Source organism: Triturus cristatus, chromosome 5_1 (genome assembly GCF_964204655.1).
Source record: "Triturus cristatus chromosome 5_1, aTriCri1.1, whole genome shotgun sequence".
Taxonomy (NCBI): Eukaryota; Metazoa; Chordata; class Amphibia; order Caudata; family Salamandridae; genus Triturus; species Triturus cristatus.
Window position 1 is genome coordinate 459795395 of NC_140587.1, and position 20330 is coordinate 459815724.

Consider the following 20330-nt stretch of genomic DNA (forward strand, 5'->3'; position numbering starts at 1 on the left):
TCAAAACATGAGCCTTGTGTTCTGGCAGCTGTGTGCAGTTGTTAAGAGGCTGCTGGCAGGAATGGGAAGTGGGCGAAAAGCAAGCGAGGCAAATCTGCTTCATTTTCATTTCTGGGATGGCACGAGAACTATAAAATAAATCTTTATTCTGCTTTCCATCATGATGCATCCTCAATCATAATGACGTTTACGGCCATTACCTCTTCCCATCCGTGCTGTGTTTAGAAATCTGCTACCAGTTAGGACGAGTTATTGTGCCATGGCTCAACGCCGATCCATCTGAGATGTATTTTCATTACCACCGTCCTTATAAATTATTTTTCCTCATATGGTTTAATTGAAATCTGCTCATGTTAACAGATATAGTAGTACTCTTTTGGTGAGCATTTGTAGCAAGTGCAGTTGGTTGCAACGAGGGGAACCTTTGTCAAAGTTGCAATCCTTTGTATCTGCCAGCTGACTTCTAGGGCAGAATTTTCAGATGATGATAGGTTTTATCTGCCCTGCCCCCTTCGAAACACCTCTTCTCTCTTGGAAAGTAGTAGGTCTTTGTCAACGATTCGGTCTTAAATCCACTATTAAATTACTTTAGAAATATATGTTAAGCGGTGTACCACGACTGCAGGTTTATTAAAGCTTTGTTCAAATGTCAGGTTTGAATTGATCAAACCTTGATAGGAGGAGTGACAGGTCTACAATAGACAGGCAGTCTTTACCTGCAAGAGTGGGCAATGCCATATACTCAATGGGTAGAACAAGGGTCTAGTCAAACGGAAGGCAACATAGCCGACAGAAGAGCATGCCTGAAATATTGCATCGCAGGGAAAGCGAGAAGGCATTTGAGATGTTCATGTCCACCTTTTGCCTACTTGGTTTGGAAGGGCTCAACATGAGTTCCTACAGATGTGCTGCCCAGTGTCCTAAACCTGTATGGTATCTTGATGCTGATTTTATGTCATCATAGCCTAAAATGGAGAACTCAGAAATGCTGGCACAATAAATAAATCACCCATTGAAGAATGAACCATATTTGAAACAAACCACTTGGACTGAACGTGTACCCTTTTCCCTCAGCTGCACTTAATGCCGCTTTTTCTAATCTGAAAAATGCTCCAGAAGAATTTTGACGGGTGCACACACCCGGTTGAAAATGTCAGTCATTTCCCTCCTGCCTGTGGAGGATGGCTGTTATTCCCTGCTTCCTCACTCTATGCCCCCCACCCCGCTCATCATACGTACTGTCCTACTCCTTCCTTTCATCGCACATCATTGTGTTGTGACAGCACCGCTACAGCACATCACAAGAGGAGTTGAAAAGGCGCTCAACCACCGGGTATGACAGTCGGTGACAGGGCAGAAGGAACAAGGATGTGGTGTGCCACCGCTATTAACAGAACCATTCTTAAGAGAATAAGAATATTTAATGCTGAATTCCATCTTATTAGCGACATTGCCGCCTGATTGGATCTCAGTGTTTCGAATTTCCACCACACCGAAATGATGCATGGCTGGTTTGTTGCTTATTAGAGTCTACAATCAGTCTGGTTCCACCTGTTATGATTTTTTTAATAAATATTTCTCTGCATGGCCTTTTTTGGCACGACAGTCTTTGTTTCACGCTTCAAAATGAATATTTATAAGACCTCAATGAACGAATCTGTGCAAGCCTTGGACAAGCAGTATTTTAATTAGAATGCTTAACCATTGCATACCACTCAAAACAAGATTAGGATTTAAAAAGATTACGCAGTTCAGCTGACTGTGTATCACACGTATTTGAGGAATGAAAAAATATATTTCAGCAGAGCCCACGAGGATTGCCATTTGCCTCAGTTCCGCGAAATTAACGTCCATCTTGGCAAAATTCCAAAAGGTCTTGACTTAACACGGCTTTAATTTCACACGGCTAATAATAAAATGCGATCTGTATGTTAGCTACTGTATATTTCTTTTCAAGAGATCAGAGAATGTTTGCAGTCAGTAATAAATATTCAAGCACCTTGCAAATGCCCTACCAATTCTCTCTGCTGATCCGCGTGTGCCTGTGGGACTGGAATTGGAATGCATAATTTAAATATAAATTGCCTGATTTGCATATACAATTAGTCAAGCTGCAGCTTTGATCGTAAGCAAAAATTATTGTCCTGTACTGCCACTTAGATAGAATTTTAATTCACCTTGAATATTCAAAGTATATTAAATCCTGGTTAGAACATTCAAGGGTAAGTTTTCTTTTTCCGTCCACTCCACATTTATTGTGGAGGGATTCGGTTCATGTTGCTGAACCAGATAAGATATACATCAGGTTTGTTTCTTTATCTTTTGAACCCAGACTCATTTTATACATTTTAAATATAGTGTTTTGCTCAGATTTCTAATGCTCAGATAAAAATGTTAGTTCTGCCTTTTATGATGCATATTTTCCGTGCATTTTCAATGTTCCATTCTTGATAATACGCGGCACCAATCTTTTACACCTTAATAAACTCAATTCCCTACACCGTCTGATTAACTAAAACCATTAGGCAATGCTGCCCAATAGTCGACTGGTAATGTGTAGTCAAAAGTGATAACGACAGCAGGTGAGACAGACTTATGCTACAGGTGAGATCTCTCCACCACCCTGTGCTAGCTGATGCAAATTCCTATGCTTAGACATTCTACATTTTTGTTCTCCTGTGAAACATTGTTATTAAGAATCTATACCCAATTAATTAAAATGAACATTTAATTAAGGTGTTTTAAGTGGGTGAAAGAATTAAAAACGTTTCTTGAATCAAACATGTCATAATTGGTTTTAATTGAGTGTTAATTGGTTCTATGTTTGCCAAGTTAATAATTACCGCCTATTACATTTTCAATTAATCTTTGTCATTTTGCTTTGACTAAAGATCAACTTTGGATAAAGTGATTCAAGGGGAAGGAGAGTCACCCCTGCTAATTAGAGCAGTTAATTATTTTTGTTAAAACGTGATTTGCTTGTTTTGTTTATTGCTTTGCATGTTGTAAATAAATAGAACTGCTGTATAGACTTTGGTGCTCAGTAAATCTGGTAGGAGAGTAATATTTTTCACTCCACTTTGTACAGAAGCAACCACCAAGTCTGTGGTACCCAGCGTACACAATCCATGAGAATCAAAAACCACATTTAAACCAGTTGACCATCAGAGCCGCAATTCATGGTCATGGCCTGGTCTGTCTTGGCAACATTTGTTTATTAGATGAATCCTACACTAAAATAAAGTATATATACTCTGTAAAGTACATGTACATTTAAAAGCAGCTGAGGGCAGTGTATTACATTGCGAAGATTTTAAACAAAGACACGCAACATTTAGAAATGTGATGTCTTCTTGGCTACGATATATGCTACATATGTGGCTAAATAATCCACAATACTTTCTTGCTTACCTACTTTTGTTTGTTGAACATCTTTCGAGTCAGGGGGTGTTTCATATGTCCTATTAGAGTGATTGAAGTATTTTTATATAAGACTGCGCGCTGTAGCTCACAGTGTGGTTTAGAAAGCAGCTTAGTAAGATGCTTGTATACATTTGTGGGAATGTGTGTGTGGGTGTTTATACACGTAACTCCATCTTTACAAATGTATTATTTTATGATAATTATTCAGTATTATCGACCCTGAGAACTATTTCTCATACATTTGCTGTGTTCCTTTTACATGACCAATAATATTGCAGTGCAATCTTGTCACTCCATACCGAGCGCACCATGTTTCTATTTCTTTCTATGAAGAATATTTGTAATCGCTTTAGTAAGCCCTAGATTTACTGCTGCAGAACGTGGCCCCTTGGAAAAAATGAAACCTGCCTTTGCTTTGCCTCAGCTGTACTGTGAAAGGTCCTTCTGCATTTTGTGGCCAAAAAGCAGGGAATGTTTACAGCAGACTTATGATCTCATTCACTTGTTCCTCTTTTGTGTTCTTTTTTGGACTTTTATAAATAACACATCAGATAACAGAAAATCACCCAGAATTCAAAGTTGCATTTTTTACAGGGGCATTGGTATTGTAACCTAAGCTCACACCAAGAGGCATGGAGCAGTTTTGACTTGATATGGTCATGTTCTGTGATTTTGACCAGTTTCTTTGCTGTTCATTCACTGGGACCCTGGGAGTTAGCTGTAGAAGAAGAGCTATATTTAGCTAATAGCATTGGTAAAGGACCAAAAGCGCAGTGCACCTCATGAACTTTTCTTTGATTAATGCCAATTAGAAAAGTCTTGGGCCCTCTTTTAGGGGAGAGCATATCAGTGCAAAAGGAATGTTTGGTCAGCAGTTTACCACACACAGCACTTTATTTCCATTTAATCAATCAATAAAAAAAATACTTTATTTCGGCAATTACTGCCATAAAAGCACAATAAAATAACATTAGAAATACAGCATCATAATATAGCTTAAAAATTAAGAGAAAGTAGGAAGTAGGGACAAATAATAGTACTTTTTACATTTTAAACCCAGGTAACAAGAAAATGGCAATAAAAAGAGGTTCTCACTCCCACAGATTATAAAATCGTAAAAAGCTTTAAGCATGGACCAATATGTTAATTAAAGCGATTTTTATCAACGTAAGGCAAAATATCATCATCATTCTATTTGAAGCGATTTGGCATTAGCACGTTACAAATGCAAGAATACTGTATCTTTCTAGAAGTAGTCCCACATTTTAGCATGGAGAAGTCGTTAATGCTGGTGCCATACCTTTAATTACGGAAATTCTCATGGAAACATCGATTTCCTCATGGTACTTCAGTGTACAGGTCAATTTCCAGTGATACCAAGAATCCAAGGTGTGGTAATACATTTTCTGAATTGTGTTATTACTACTAATTTCAAAATGAGAGGATATACATTGGTAGTCGCCATCCTGCTGTGTCCAAAATAGCATATGTCCTTCTTCAGATACTTGAACCAACCTGACCCCTTGATTTCTTCACAGAGGAAGCTGTGAACGAGGTGAAACGCCAGGCAATGACAGAGCTTCAGAAAGCAGTGTCCGAAGCTGAGCGGAAAGCCCATGAAATGATCGCCACAGAGAGAGCCAAGATGGAGAGGACGGTGACAGAAGCCAAGCGGCAAGCGGCCGAGGATGCACTTACTGTTATTAACCAGCAGGAAGACTCGAGTGAGGTAAGCCAGTCAAACGCAGAAGACTGCTCATTCTTCTGTGACTAGCGGTGTTACCTACATGTTTCTTTTACAAGCGGGCCAGCATTGGGACAGATGGGTGTAAAGCAATGTGGTGAGGAATGCGTAGCTTGGATAGATTATCCCTACTCTATGGGCTCATGACACAGCAATTTTGTGCCTCTATCTACAATCTTTTAACCGTGGTTAAGGAATATGGAACTATGCGCCCTCAATTTAATATTTTATTGTTCGTAAACAAGAATTTCAATTTTTTTATTTTCATAAGACAAAACATAAATGTTGCATTTTGAGAATCCTGACTGGAGCTCTGTACTAGAGAGTAATCAAAGATGATTGACATCATGCAAAGAATATTGACATGAGGAATGATTCGGGAATAATGATTTATAACATAACATGTATTTATAAAGCACACATTCACCTAGAAGGTTATTTTAGTGCTGAATAACAGATTTTTATTGTTACCCAACGGCACTCCTTTTATCGGCATCAGAAGGATGAGAGACTAAGTGGACCCACTAAGATTTGAACCTGTGATCAGGAGGTCAAACGTAGGCCCCTACTGTGGACGCATTAGTCCACTACGCCACCAGACTCACAAACCTCATTGTTCAGGTTCTCTAGATAGAAACCTTTTAAGAGACTCTTATTTTTCAGATACAAAGTACTCAAATATTTTAAAATCTACAGATCGTTACATTCACAAACAGATACTGAACTAAGCAGCAATGTCTGCCACAATGGAACCGTCGTATAAGACTGGATAATCTAAGCACCCAGGAAGGCACCTTCATTTAGGGCACAATTGAAAAGTTGACGGTTTGGCTGGCCTCCACAAGGGCAATGGAGTATATCACTCCATCGCCCTGGCTGAAGTCCCGATGACCAAATTTTGAAATGTCCATCGGGCTGGCTAACATTTCAAGCATTGACAGGAACTGCTGCTAAGGCAGTTTCTGCCAATGCGTTGTAATTTTGCTGTATGGCTTCATCAAACATAATGAAGGCATATGGCAAAGTTACATTTTTTTGTTTGTTTTTGAAAATAAAAAAAACAATGCTCCCCTCCCTCACCATGGGAGTTAGGGGGACATTTTTCAGTTTTCAGTGCCCCTTACTGCAAGGGTTTCCCTAGTGGTGACGAGCAGTGAAAATGTATCTCTGTGGAGCAAGATGGTGTCAGTGTGAATCTACGCCACTCAGCCGCACACGCCATGCACATCGACCATCGGCTATGCGGACTGACCAGTGATGAAAACGGATCTATGTCTGCCCATGTATATTAGGTGGGTGGACATACAGGTCAACCTCTAATGCCCTTAATCTGTCCGAATGTCGGAGCGGTATGACCATGGTGTAGACGGAGTGGTCTCTGCCGTCATTATACCTAAGGTCTACCTATATTTAAAATGAGTCAGCGGACCATTATGTTGGCAGAAGGGGTACTCTGTCTCCGTTTCTTTAAGTATTTTCTTTTTATGGGAATAAACGATGTTCAAAGTGTATTATGTGTGCTTGGTGCCTGGTGCAAGTTAATTGGTGATGTCCAGCTCATATGACCACAAACGGGGCTTTATTCACAAAAGTAAACTTAAACATTTGTGCAAGTTTACGCTTTTCAGCATTTACAAAACTGCTTTTGAATAGTAACCTTGGGAGTTCAGGTACTCCGCTGTTGGGGCAGAGAACATTTTATGTACGGAGTTCTCCGCCCCGACTGTGGAGCCTCCGCACTTGTAAACTTACTATGAAAGTGCCGTTTTGTGAATACTGAAAAGGCGTAAACTTGCTCAAACGCGTATGTTTGCTTTTGTGAATCCGCCCTACAGTGTGTAAGTACTTGGAGATCACACGCATTGGAGTGACCACAGTGAATCCAGTGGATGAGCATCAATACTGAAGCAAATTCAGGGTCTGACTCAGGAAAGAGTATTTTCCCAGTCAGTTCTTGCGCACATTACAAAGCGGGCTCAGTGTATGCATTGCTGTGTTCACAACAACTTCATATGGATGCACAAAATGATTGGCTGTTGTGGAACTGAGACTGGGCACACTCAGAGCAAAAGACTGATGCAGAATGGTCACAGCATTTACACTCTTTTCCAGCCATGGTAGCAGGACCATAGCCTCACCGAGGTTATCATCTGTTCACCTCATACTCAAAGGCCCTCCTCTCCTGTAGGGGAAATCCCTCCATGAGGCCGGCCCAGCCGATGAACGCCCTTGGCGTTGGCGAGAAGACAAAGGAGTTTTACCCATAGGCAGTCAAATGTATGTAGCAGGCATTAACTCTGCCGTTAGAATCACAAGTCAAGCTCGACGTCAGCGAAAATCCAGCACATTTTTTTTTTTTAGCAAATAATTGCCTTATGGCTGTTGAGAGCGTCTTTGCTTAATTAGAATTCCTTCTTTCAGCTGCAGGGATTATGATTGATTTGAAGGGTGGGACAAACAGCATCTGCCGGGCAGGAGCCGACTGGCTGGAAGTGACAAAGAGGCAGAAATGGGACTGGAGATGGCAAACCCCCGACTGGACGTAAACACAACAGCGAGGCTTTGAATTCTCCTGGTACGGGGCACAGGGCAGTAAATACAAGAGGACATCGGTAGAGCAGCAACCATCTCCTTAATGCGGGTGCAGAAACGCAATCCCCTACAAGGTCTTTCCTAAATGAAATGAGGGAACCTGATCACCCGGGTTATTAAAAAGGCAGTATAAAAACGAGCACGGTGATTTAAAAAGAGCCCCGACAGACACAACCTAGTAACATCCTAGTCTGCTTTAAACATTATTAATAAGTTTCACCCCCTTCTTCCCATTTCTAGGGTATGTTGTGATAACCATTTTAATGTTTTTTGTAATAAATTATACTGTCTGGAGAGCCTGCTGATAATAAAAACTGCAATAAAAAGCTGCTGTTCTCATATCTTCTGTTTTAAAATGGATGAAGAGAGTGCAGCACGCGAGATGATGTCTCGAAACGCAGTCGGTAATCAGAGGGGTTCCTATAGTCTGTAACAGCCTTCAAATAAATCACTTGTCACCCCCTTTAGAGCAACTTTAAAGTCACTGGACAAAAAGTAGTAGTACTTAGTCCTTTGGATTCCATTCATTTCCTCTGCAAGCTTGTGCACTCTATGTCATAGAGAGTATGCTTGTCTTGCCACGTCACAGGCAATGATTGAACGTGCCATAGTGGCAATCTGCATTAGATCACAGTTCTGATAAGAGATATAAGTGTCCAGATATTTCCTTGGAACAGCCTCTTTCAGAAGAGTTCGCTTCAAATTCAGAATGAACAAACAATTTATGGAAGCAAAAAAGACACATTACTATACACATATACAAATAAACCCACAGACAATGTATCCATTCTATATAGCACAACTTCACCTCGTGGCACCAGTGCGCTTTACAATTTTCCCTAACCATTCACCGAATATATGACCTTACCTTGTATCTGTAGGGATAATGTGGTGCTGGGTTGGTGGTCGGCTGAGATAGGTTTGTTGTATTGCAGGTAAAATGTACAGGGGAAAGGGGTTAGTTAAGAGTAGAGAGAGAACTAGCGGGAAGTGTGGATTCAGCAATGGGTGCGAATGCGCTGTTCAACATACATCTTCATCGGGGTGTCTTTTGAATAGGAAAGCTTTTAAGCCCCTTGTAAGGATTGTCAGTCCGCTTGTAGTGAGTGCCATAGACTTTTTGCTGCTCCCGTAAAGGATCTGTTCTGTGCTTGTTTTGTTTTGAACTTTGGCGGCAATATCTTTGACTATGTCAAAAAGCCGCTTGTTATTCTACGGGGAGGACAGACCTCACTCAGGTTTGGTGAGACTTGAAAGGACTGATGTTGTGCTTGAGGTGCACAACATTTGGTGTCTAGTTCGAGGGAGACCTCACATTTCATTCTCGATGTGCACAGACGGGCATAGGGTGCCTCAGGCTTTGCTGTAATACTAACATTAGGGATGGTTTGGACCTCCTCCAGGACTGCACACGTGCAGTAGGTCACATGCCTGGCGTGGCCCATCAAGACCTGCAAAGATTTCCTTTCCAGAAGCTCTGAAAGGACATGCAAACCAGTTGGTTTCAAAGCAGACTCGTGATACACATTGTAGACTATTTGGTCCTTGAAATGCATGCTTCAAAATTCCAGCAGTTTTACTTCCTGTTTGTGTGACCACTCCGCGGATAATGCCATAATGTGCAAAGTTGTGCACTTTTTTGTCTGTCACTGCACATCTTGCTTTGAAAGCCTTTCACGAATGATTGATCTACTGCGGCTTAAGACTTTCAGATGCATTAACACAAACATGTTTTGGGTGCCTCGTGGTACAGGTCAGAAGTGCTCGCTCTAAGAGCATTGCTTACATCGGAAGTCAGCTGATGTCTTCAAATTACTGAGGAATAAAACCACAGATGAATAAATGACTGGGAATAAATGTATTGATCATGCACGCTGTTACTGTACTGCATGTCCATCACCCCCACAATGCAGGCCTCAATATTGATCTTCAATCAAGATAGCAGCAAATAGGATCAGAAGGAGCCACTCCAATACCGAGGGCCTTATTTTGAGTTTGCAGTGTGGGAACAGGGCGGCATGCCACCGCCTCGCTCCCACACCACCAAACCTCACTGCCGGCCGCTTGCCAGAGTACAAGTTTCCTTGTGTAATGTAATGTAATGTAATTCGGTTTTGTATAGCGCTGGTTGCACTCCATGGAGCATCTTTGCGCTTCTGAGTACGAGACAGGATCTGATGAAAAGATTCTTATGATGTTTCGGAGATGAAGTGTTATATCAGATTTTTACATTTTGTGTCAGATAACGTATAGATCCAGGTTTTGAGGGTGCTTCTGAAAGAAATTTCTGTGGAAATTTGCCGAAGGGAGGACGGCAGAGAGTTCCAGGCTTTGGATCCCAAAACTGCCAGGGACTTGCCTCCTTTGGTTTTAAGTCTGAACTTAGGGATAGTGAACTTGTGGTCTGGCGTGTGGTCCTTCAGCGTTCCCACTGCAGTGCTTATTAAAAAGGCACGCACAGGAAGCTCCAAAGCCCATTCCGTGCAGGAAAGAGGATACATGCATCATCCGGCCATAAGGCCCCCTTAGTTTCCTCACCACCACAAGTTTCATGGCGGGATCACCACCATGAAATCTGTGGCGGTGAGGAAACTCTTTATATGCTTGGCGGTGCTGCAGCAGCACCACTGTCATGTAGCAGACCACTGCGCCACTGCCAGGGTGGTGGTTGTGATGTTCCTATGGCAGTCCGTCTGCCATAGTTGGAATACGGCAGTCGGACCACTTGTGCGGCAGTCCCCGACCGCCACCACACCTCCACCGTGAGTTTGGCAGCCCATCTCGTAGTTAGGCCCTTAGGGGCATATGTATCAAGCAAATTTTTAGTCGCAAACGCTGCGATTCGCAAAATACAGCGTTTGCGATTAAAAATTCGCAAAACGGGATGTATGAGCCACATCCCAACGCAAATTTAAGGAATCGCTAATTTAGCGATTTCTTAAGTTTGCGTAGGCATTTAAGAAATCGCAAATTGCGATTTCTTAAATGAAATGTAACACTCACCAAAGGATTGCGATTAATCCTTAAGAAATCGCAAATTACCACCAACTAATAGTTGGTGTTAATTTGCGATTTCTTTTAAAAATGCATGTGTTGTAATTTTACAAAGTGCCACGTGACGCACATACATGCCCTTAGGGCATGTGTGTGCGCCATATGACCACACATGCTAATTTCAGGGGTGTATCAGGGTGTCATCTTGACACCCTTGCACCTTTGAAATTATTCTCAAATAGCGATTAGCAAATTGCGATTCGCTATTTGAGAATTACTTCCCATTCATTCCTATGGGTCTCCTGGCCCATAGAAATGAATGGGCAGGTATTCCTTAATTGCGATTTCGCAATTTGCTAATCGCAATTAAGGAATTTTAAGAAATCGCAAAAAGTTTGCAATTTTTTAAATACATCCCGTTTTGCAATTCTCAAATAGCGATTCCTTAAAAATCGCTATTTGAGAATCGCAAATGGTGATGTTGATACATATGCCCCTTAGTTCCATATAGGAAATAAGGTTACGGCTGTAAGCTAATCTGACCATCCATGGCAAATAGTTGGTCTCTTTATTATTTATTTATAAGTTTGTACCCATTTATAGCTAAAAAATACATATTTGTATAGGTTCTACTTCAGTTTGATTTGCGTTTCAGCACCAATAGTAGCCCTTCCTCTCTCTTAGTTGTGCAAGTTCTATAGTGCTTGAAATTATGGAGGGCATAGGTAATCTATAAGTATTTCAGACATGCAATCAGCATACTGGAGCCTGAGTTGTGCAGGAAAAACATGAACCACATGAGCTATATTAGCATCATATTTACAGCACTGGAGCTAGAGAACATTGGAATTAATTCAAGTATACAAAGGATACCCACTAACTAAATATAGCTGCAGGTATATGCTCTCTGCGCACCATAGATTAATATTGAACTGCTCTATGATATTGCCATTGTTATTTACTTCTCAGTTACTGCCAGGGTAGCATGATGTCTTTTATTCCTGCAAATCGTTCGGAATATAAGCCTGCCTACTTAATGGCATAATGTTAACGCACTCTTACATCCAGACTACCCTGTTGAACAAAACAAGAAGGGCTGACTGAGCGGTTCAACTGGGCCGGGAAGTGGAACTCAACCACTCGAGCTAAATTAAGGTTCTCTGTAGTGCACAATGTCCATTATGAGTCTTAGGTGGCACACCGCGACTGGTGGTGTATTGAAAGCCGAAGGGGGGCGAACTAGGCCTGGGCGTAATTTTAATTATGCTGGGGAAATTTCCAAATTTTTCGTTATGTTTTTCTAAAATAAAATTGCACCTGGGAGACTCGTTAGCACAGAAAATGTGTCACTGAGACAAACTTTTTTCTTGAACCAGTCTCCCGCCAGTGTCTCGTGAGACTTATTTACACAAAGCGTGCACGCACATGAAAAAAGGCAGCCGGATACTTGCAAACTGCATTTTGCTCTACTTTTGTGAATTATGGAATTTATAAAAAATTCATGAGAAAATGGTGGATGTGATTCGCACACCCGTAGAATCAACCAACACGTGATTCACAAAGGGATTCATTTGCTCGTTCTCTGAAGATCACGAGTGACAATGAGAGTATAGTTTAAGAACTCATTATTTTGTAATCACAAATATTGTATTTTCAGTATTTTAATTGTGCTTGCAGACCAGTGCTGCAATTAAAGCTTCATCAATTTGACAAGAATAGAAGCCATTACATAGGCATCATGGCTTCCAGCAAGCTGAAGGCAATCTGCCTTTGCAGTGTATGTTTTCATTTGCATGAAGTCCTTCTGTCCACTGTTACTGAATACATTTCACTTCGGAAGGTAATGGAAAGTACTCATAACATTATATATTTACAAGCTGACATGATTCTATCCCCTTTCACATTTATATTCCATGTTTTATGAAAAGCAATAAAAGATGCATTTTCCACCAAATAGCAAAATCATAAAAGGACCTTGTTCTTCTCTTCTGTGAGCTGAAGGGAAAGAAAAATAAACAAATCCTGCAGCCTTAATGTCCCAGTGGTGATGGGAGCTGACATCTAAAGAACTGAACTAAATTTAGGCAGACTCAACCTAAAACCACGAGAGCTAAATCAAACCCAGGTGTTGCCAGAAAAGGAATCTGAATTCCCAACAGTTTAACTACAAAAACATCTGTTTCTCTGTTAGGTAATTCCTTCTTTTTTCTTGACATTTTTAAAAGTGTTTTCAAAGATGGGAACAATTTTGGAAATAAAAAAGTCCCCAGCACATGCATTTATAATTACCTGGTTTAGTCTGTATGTTTAATCAGTTTGCATCGAGAACGCGAAGCACATCTGATTCCAATATAAAGCAACCATTGCACGTTGGACAGCCGCCATGCTCACATCTGCCAGAATGCTTCCATGCCAAAAAAGGGATTTAGATAACACTAGGATATTTCCAGAAGGAGCCAATTGCTTCAGATTAAATGTTTCATTTTTAAATACTGTTTTCAGTTTTCTGACTCTGTTCTGTTACTATAATTGGGAATTTCTTGGGCAGTGAAGGAATGTTTCTTCTAAACTGGCTACAATCCAGTCGCCAGTTGGTGAAAGGACTCCGCGTCATCTGCATTTGAGCGTAATGGGCGACTGAGGGGGATAGGGGCTCTGCGCATTGGAAGGACATTAAAAAATGGGACATGGGTGAGACCAACATTGCGCTTCTCAATTCAGTCTCAAGAGTGGATCTTAATTCTGCCACAGTACCCCACGAGTTGCAAGGAAGTTTCACCCAATTATATCGCCTAAGCTCTATTCCCACCTCCTGCACTTCTTGCACCTTCCTAACACTTACAAATGCGTGAACCTATGAGAGGAGGTGAAACCTTCATTCACAGAATTAGACGTTTAAACCAGGTAACCCCCGTAAAGGCGTAGTCCTCTTATACGTCATTGGGGCACCGTTTATCACTCTAATCTCCTGCACCCTCCAAGCTCCACCGTATCACTTGCTGGGTCACCGAGTCAATACTCCTAAGGATCCTCGTACCCCACTTGCCTGCAGGAATACGTCTATGGTCCCATCCATTTCTTAGCACCCCAGCCTATGAGGTTTCCAGAACTGTAAGATATTGTACTCTGGCGTGAAATATATTCTCCCAGCGACGAATGATACCGGTTCATACAGTCTCTTTGATCTTGCTTATAAAGACATTTTCACAGCTCTTTTGGCCCGATTCACAAAGGCATTGTGCCACAAGTCGAGCAAAGTTTCTGTGTTGGTAGGATCCACAGATAGCCTGAGACATATTCCAGGAAAGCAATGACATTTGGTGATATTCCAGGGCTCCTCCCATGCAAGTTGTTCTCATATGGAATTTCCAATGAGTTGAACAATACATGCGCATGAATATACATTTTGATTATTATTATTATCATTGTTTGGGAAATTCTGACAATAATATACTTTAGCACGTTTAACTTTTCTACCCAACAAAAATATATTTCCAGGTGCATGAACTGCACACAGCCATTATTTAATAGTTTGTGGGAATTCATCTAGTTTTTCAGTCTAACCCTGTTCTGGGCATCTGCATTCCACCTCCTTACCATTCCTGTCAAATGCCTTTGATGCTGTAACTGAACATAGAATGATTTTTTTCAAAGTTAGACTGCACCTAGTTTGGGCAAATAACCAATGAGCAGCGGTGCTTGGGCGATAGCGAAACAAGATAAGAAAACGTCCCTCAATCTCTTTTCATTAGTATCTCAGTCTATAAAAAGCGTCAAAATTTTCTCAATTGGCAACTGTAAATAAGTTACAGGATGCTGAAAAGAGCCCTGGGGCCATATTACAAATAGTGCACATTTTTCCTAATTGCGCCACGGTGCACCTTTATTCAGGTGTGCCAGGTGCAATGCGCTGCCTTCAGGGCAGCCGCAAACTTGAGCTGCTTCCAAGGCATCATATTCAAGAGAAATACGGAGCAGCTGTTTAACAGCTGCTCCATGTTTCTCTGTGCAGGCGGCAACCCGCGTGCACTTAAACAGGGTATTTGAGATCCCCTTGAGTGACTGCACCTGACTGCAAGGGGATGTCTGGGGGATCCATAGGAACCCCTTTTCTTCCTCCAGAAGGGCTTCAATCAGGAGATGCACTGACAGTGCGCCTCCTGACAGCTTCTTTGCCTCTGCGCCTGCGTTCATAATATGGCAAGGGCACAGAGGCAAAGAGATTCCCTTATTTGCTTGGGCCACATCCCAATGCTAATGTGGGTATGTCTTCTTGAGAAAGAGCCGGTGCTTCATGTGCGCCTGCCCTTTCAGTAATGCAGAAGGGGACACACAAGCCAGCAGCGTAGCATGGGTTGCCAGCACCCGGGGCAAGGTAAGTATCTTTCCACTTTTCTTTAAAGGTTTTGCACCCCATAGAATGCCCCAAAGAATTTTGCGCCAGGGGCAACCGCCCCTCTGTCCCCACTATGCCACTGTCACAAGTGTCTGTGGCCCCTTCTGGAATACCAATGTGCCCCGGGGGCGTGCAAAGCGGACGCACATGCCCATTGTGCCCTTGTGGCACGCTCTGTAATACGGCCTTTGTTATCTGAACATGTCTGATGGATTCACTGTTGACGATACACTGACGAGTTTTTAAAACACTTGAGGAGTCATTCACAAAGCTCTCCTTCAAGAGTGGATGTAATTTGCACCTGAATATAAAGAGCAAGTCAAGAATAATTCACGTGCCTCTCAGAAAGGTCTTTGTGAATTGGACCCTTAGGCCTTTCGAAATGCAACTCAACATGAGGTGATTGTCATCTCAAGGAAGTCCTATAAACTACTCTATGTAGAATAGGTTGCATTATTGTGCATTCAAGAGAAAAATAAAGCTGCAAAAGGAACCAGCCCAGCCCTATCAGCCCATATACAGCTCTTATCGCCTTTAAAGAAGTAAACATAAGTGCTAATGTAGGCAAATCATTTATCACAATGTTTACTCACATTTTTACAATGTTTTACATGTTAGAAGTTTAAAATCTCTAAACCAATGTTTAAAATAATAGTCTCTTAATCATGATTCCTTCTGGGTGCCCCTAGCTGAATGTATTTATATATTGCATTGCCAAACAGATGTTGCAGTCAAAGTTGCATGGTGACTTGCTTCTGCGGAGAAAATATAATGACCTTCCATTTTGCTAAAAAAAAGTCCTATTTTTACAAAAATGGCAAATTATTATTGTCTCCACCCAATAAATGTTTGAAGGGATTAGGAGGCCATTTTGTATGTTTCAATGTTTTGATCCACAGCTAATGTCTCTTTTCAACTTACTTTGTTTCAGAGCTGCTGGAACTGCGGGCGCAAGGCCAGTGAAACCTGCAGCGGCTGCAACACCGCACGGTATTGTGGGTCCTTTTGTCAGCACAAAGACTGGGAGAAGCACCACCACATCTGTGGACAGACTCTCCAAGCACAGCAGCAGGGGGAAACGCCAGCCGCAAGCTCCTCGGTGACACCGAGCAGCGGGGCCGGGAGCCCCCTCAACACGCCGCCAGCAGCGACTCCCAGGTCGACAACGCCGGGGACGCCGTCTACCAGAGAAACAACCGCTCGTTAAAAAAAACACACAATTGTAGAAAAACATGACTTTTACAGACAATAAGCAAACACTAGTCCTCATCCTCAGAGGCACAAAGATTTAGGGTGAACTATCAACTTTCAACATTTCAGTAAATTTACTGTATCTTGAAACAGTAGTAAATTTCAAAGGCCAGTAACGGGTCATAGTGACTTCACATGGAAAACAAAGACACCGTTTCTTCAAAAAAACTGAAACGAGAACAGAGACTATAACACAAAAGTATAGATTTGACCTCCTCCCTGGGATTTTTTTTCCAGTAGCTGGGACTTTAAACTAGATGACCTCATTAACAGATGCTTTACAAAGCAGCAAACCAAGAGATTGCTAATTGCTGTTGAAAGCAAAAAAAAAAAAACGCTAATATTACTAAAAAAAAAAAGTCACAATGTTCTACACGACAATAATGTGGAAATAAAAAGAGAGGAAACCCCTCCAGGGCATGAACACTGGATACAGCAGCAGACATTTTAACAAGAGGATGAATGGCGTCCATGGGTTACTGACTGAACTTTGAAGGCCCAGCGACAGAACGCGCAGATGTGCAGCAGATTGGAAGGAAACACAGATGTTCATCCGTTTTTTTATGTTTCTGAAAGAAATATAATAATATCCAGGTCAACAGAATGAAAAATGAAGGATGGTTTGCAGTTAGATGTCTGAATGCCGCCGCAATGAAGGAAAAAATGCCATAACACAAGAGGCTGCTTTCCGTCCCGAAAGAAGGGACACAGCCTGTTGTTAATTAGCGTTTTGGCAGCTGTGACATCAGCCAGCTGCGCCAAATAACCCTTCACCACTTCTTTACTTTTGTAAGGTTCCACATAGGAAGGCAACGGGGTTCATTTTCAACATGTGAATTTCATATATATATATATATACATATACATACGTGCGTGCTTATACAAACACACACCTATATATATGTATTAAATTATTTTTTAAAACGGTGACTAGAACTCTAGCTCTCTTTCGAAATGATTCATTCCAACCCTTATCCTGTTTGGATATTTTCCATTACAAAGTAAAAGTTCTCGGTGTTAAAACACTCCTGTTCCGTGAGATTCCCCAATGGTGTTTTTCTTGTAAATGTGTTGGACAAATGTGAAGATAACCGCGCTCACACTTAGTCTCTTTATTCCTAGCTGGTGAGAAACCTGTATCTTTCTATGCTGCTTTTATATCTGTATGTATTTGTGATATTTCTCTGGTAGTCAAAAAAGAGCATTTTTTGTTTTTTGTTTTCCTCAAGAAAAAGAAATGAAAAACATCCTACCGGAGCTGCTACGTCACTCTTCTGGATTTTTTTCCTGAAAAGAAGCATGCTTCACGGAATGCTGACATATTGGTGTTTTTGTAAGAGGGATGTACATACATGTATTTTGCACTGTCACAAAGACTCCCTAGGCATGCTTTTTTGGGGCAACCTTTTTAAATATGCTAGAGCCATTTCAACAAGATACCTGTAGCATAGAGTAGTGGTGGATTTTTTTTTCTTATTGCTAAATTCACTAATACGGATTTTTTTATTTATTTAAAAACAGCAAGATATCATTCTGTAAAAAAGGGCAGTGCATGCAAATGGCTGTGCGTTTAAGTATTTCTGAATTTACAAATACTAATAGATACAACTCCAAATGTTGAGGCGTAGATTGACAGCTTTAACACTGCTGAATACCAGGTCATGCAGTATTAATGTTCAAAAGGGAAAGACAGCCAAAGACTGATCTGATGGACCAAAATCTGAATTTTGGAGAGCACCAGTAATCATTTCCAAACGATCAGCACGTGGAACATGTTCAGCAAGGTGAAGTGTGAAATCGTTAACCCTTTGTCATCCAGGGGCCGGACCAGAATTACGTGGTACTCGCAAATTTAATAATCTGGGATACTGTTGTGTGCTTCCCTTTCAGGATGCGCATAAGATACACCGCCATGTTTTTTAAAGATGGGCTGAGTTCAGATGTCCCTTGCTTGTGTATGCAGAGAAATTAGTGATGCCTGATGCTTGGCTTAATGTAACACACTTTTCCGTGTGATTGACATCCAGTGTTCTAAGGTATGTTTAGGATCACATGTGGCAGTATGTCAATAGAGGAATTATAAACCGCACAAAGATAAAATCCTCTCCATGTACACCGGCATACACCATGGTGCAAGATGCTAATAATGCCTTTGTAAGCAAGGTTCGCTACTTGACCAAATATATATCTGTGTATGCAGCCTGCTTACACGTGCTGGTAGAGAAAGTCAAGCACAGAACCAGGATCCCATTGGGTTAACCGTCGCCATGGTGCTCCCAGACCCGTTGACCTCACACTTGACCCTTGTCTTCTTATGGCGCTGGACAGTCCTATCTCATGGAGCTGTTGTATGTTCTAGGCTAGGGAGTGTTCACTAATCCCAAAAATAAAGACTCACTCGTGCTCATATGTCCCTACCATAAGGAGTTGTGACGTACGTGAACCGCACTGTTATTCCCAACACCAGTGTGTAAAATACAAATAAGTACAATATGTTTCATTGCGTTTACCAAGGGCACCCTGAGTGAAAACAAAAATACAAAGCAAACAACTCTGAGCTCTATTTGCTCCTTTTCCTCCTCCTTCTCTCTTGCAGTTTTGCTACAGCCTCCTCAGTGGCAAAAAGTTTCACTCTACCTCTGACAGCATGTATATTGCACCAGTAGCTAACACAGACTGGTCTAGTCAAACCAAATGGGCACAAAAGAACCAGGAAACCAAAAGTAAAGCTCATACAGCTGCAAACCATATCACTTCTTGGTAACAATGCAGACCTCATAAACCTAAAGAAGAGAAAGAAAAGAAAAAATTGTGTTACTTTCCTTTTTTGCTTGTCATTTATACGCAGGTGATGTGAGAGTTTAATTTGTAGGCACAATATATCAAGTAAACTCATTGGATATACCTGAAGGGTGGGATCTTAAAGGAGTAAGCAGCCTCTCATCTGTCTCTCACTTTTCTCTGGCTATCCTTGCAGACCTCTCCTGTGTCTTTTTAGTTCTCGCTTGAATTTTTCTACGCTCCTCCTTTTTCTCTTTCTCTATCACGAGACTGTGTGTGGCAGGACCTCCTGTCATATTTCTTTGTGTAGGTGCATGTCTTGGGGATTTGACAATACAAGGCTGGTTTACTTATGCAAAGCATGCCTACGTCTGGAAAACGTTGGGGGCGGGGAACGTGACTCCATGTTGTCCAAAATCTTCAAGGGACAGAAAACATATTGGAGACTGATGCAGATTTGAAATACTTTTTCTATTTTGGGTTCTGCAACATTATTGTGAAACTAAAGTTGTTGTGCAATACTCAATTCAGACATTTACCACAAGGTAATGGTAGACTAACACTGGGGGCGGGGGTTCGGCTGGGCTAGACATCATGCTTTTGTCAGCATTACTCTTGAGCTTTTAAGTCTACTATGTCTGAACTGTGGTTTCCTGTTTATCCTTTTCTTTAGTTGGACTGTAATGTATGGTCTGTCAACCTGTGAATCTTTCAAGTATGATTCAGGTATTGTTGTATTCTTTACTGTGTAATAAACATGTAAAATCTGTACTTCATTGGTCCTTTGTCTTGGTGCGCTCCCAGGAATCCCAGTCCTTTGTTGTTATGCTGTTATGAGTGAAATTGTTACACTAGGTAACATAGTCAATGTTATGTACATGAAGGTCTTAGATTAGTAGTGATATAGATTGGTGAGCAGCACTGTGCACCATTTCACGGCGATGAAATGCATCAGTCCTGCAAGGGCAGTGGTTAGGTGGGGTATGGCTTGGAAAACTTCCTGCACCCCTTGGTATTTTAAAAATTCACCTTGAACAAATTCAAAAAGCTCTCAAGTTTGAATAGTTAAACAAAGGAGCAGAATTACCTTTAGTGATTAACTCATTGATAATATTATCGGACATTAAATGAAGGTTGGCCGATGCTCAC

General features: G+C 41.3%; 1 protein-coding gene across 5 annotated transcripts in view; it reads left to right on the forward strand.

Moving 5' to 3' along the window:
- RUNX1T1 (RUNX1 partner transcriptional co-repressor 1) overlaps positions 1 to 19952 on the forward strand; it is a 176597-nt gene extending 156645 nt beyond the window's left edge. For all 5 annotated transcript variants that reach the window (XM_085605287.1, XM_085605288.1, XM_085605286.1 and 2 more), the window contains exons 10-11: positions 4962 to 5152; positions 16081 to 19952. In XM_085605287.1, the coding sequence (XP_085461413.1) occupies positions 4962 to 5152; positions 16081 to 16356 (467 nt within the window). In that variant the 3' untranslated portion in view covers positions 16357 to 19952. The remainder of the gene's footprint in view (positions 1 to 4961; positions 5153 to 16080) is intronic.
- Positions 19953 to 20330: the final 378 nt, after the last annotated feature.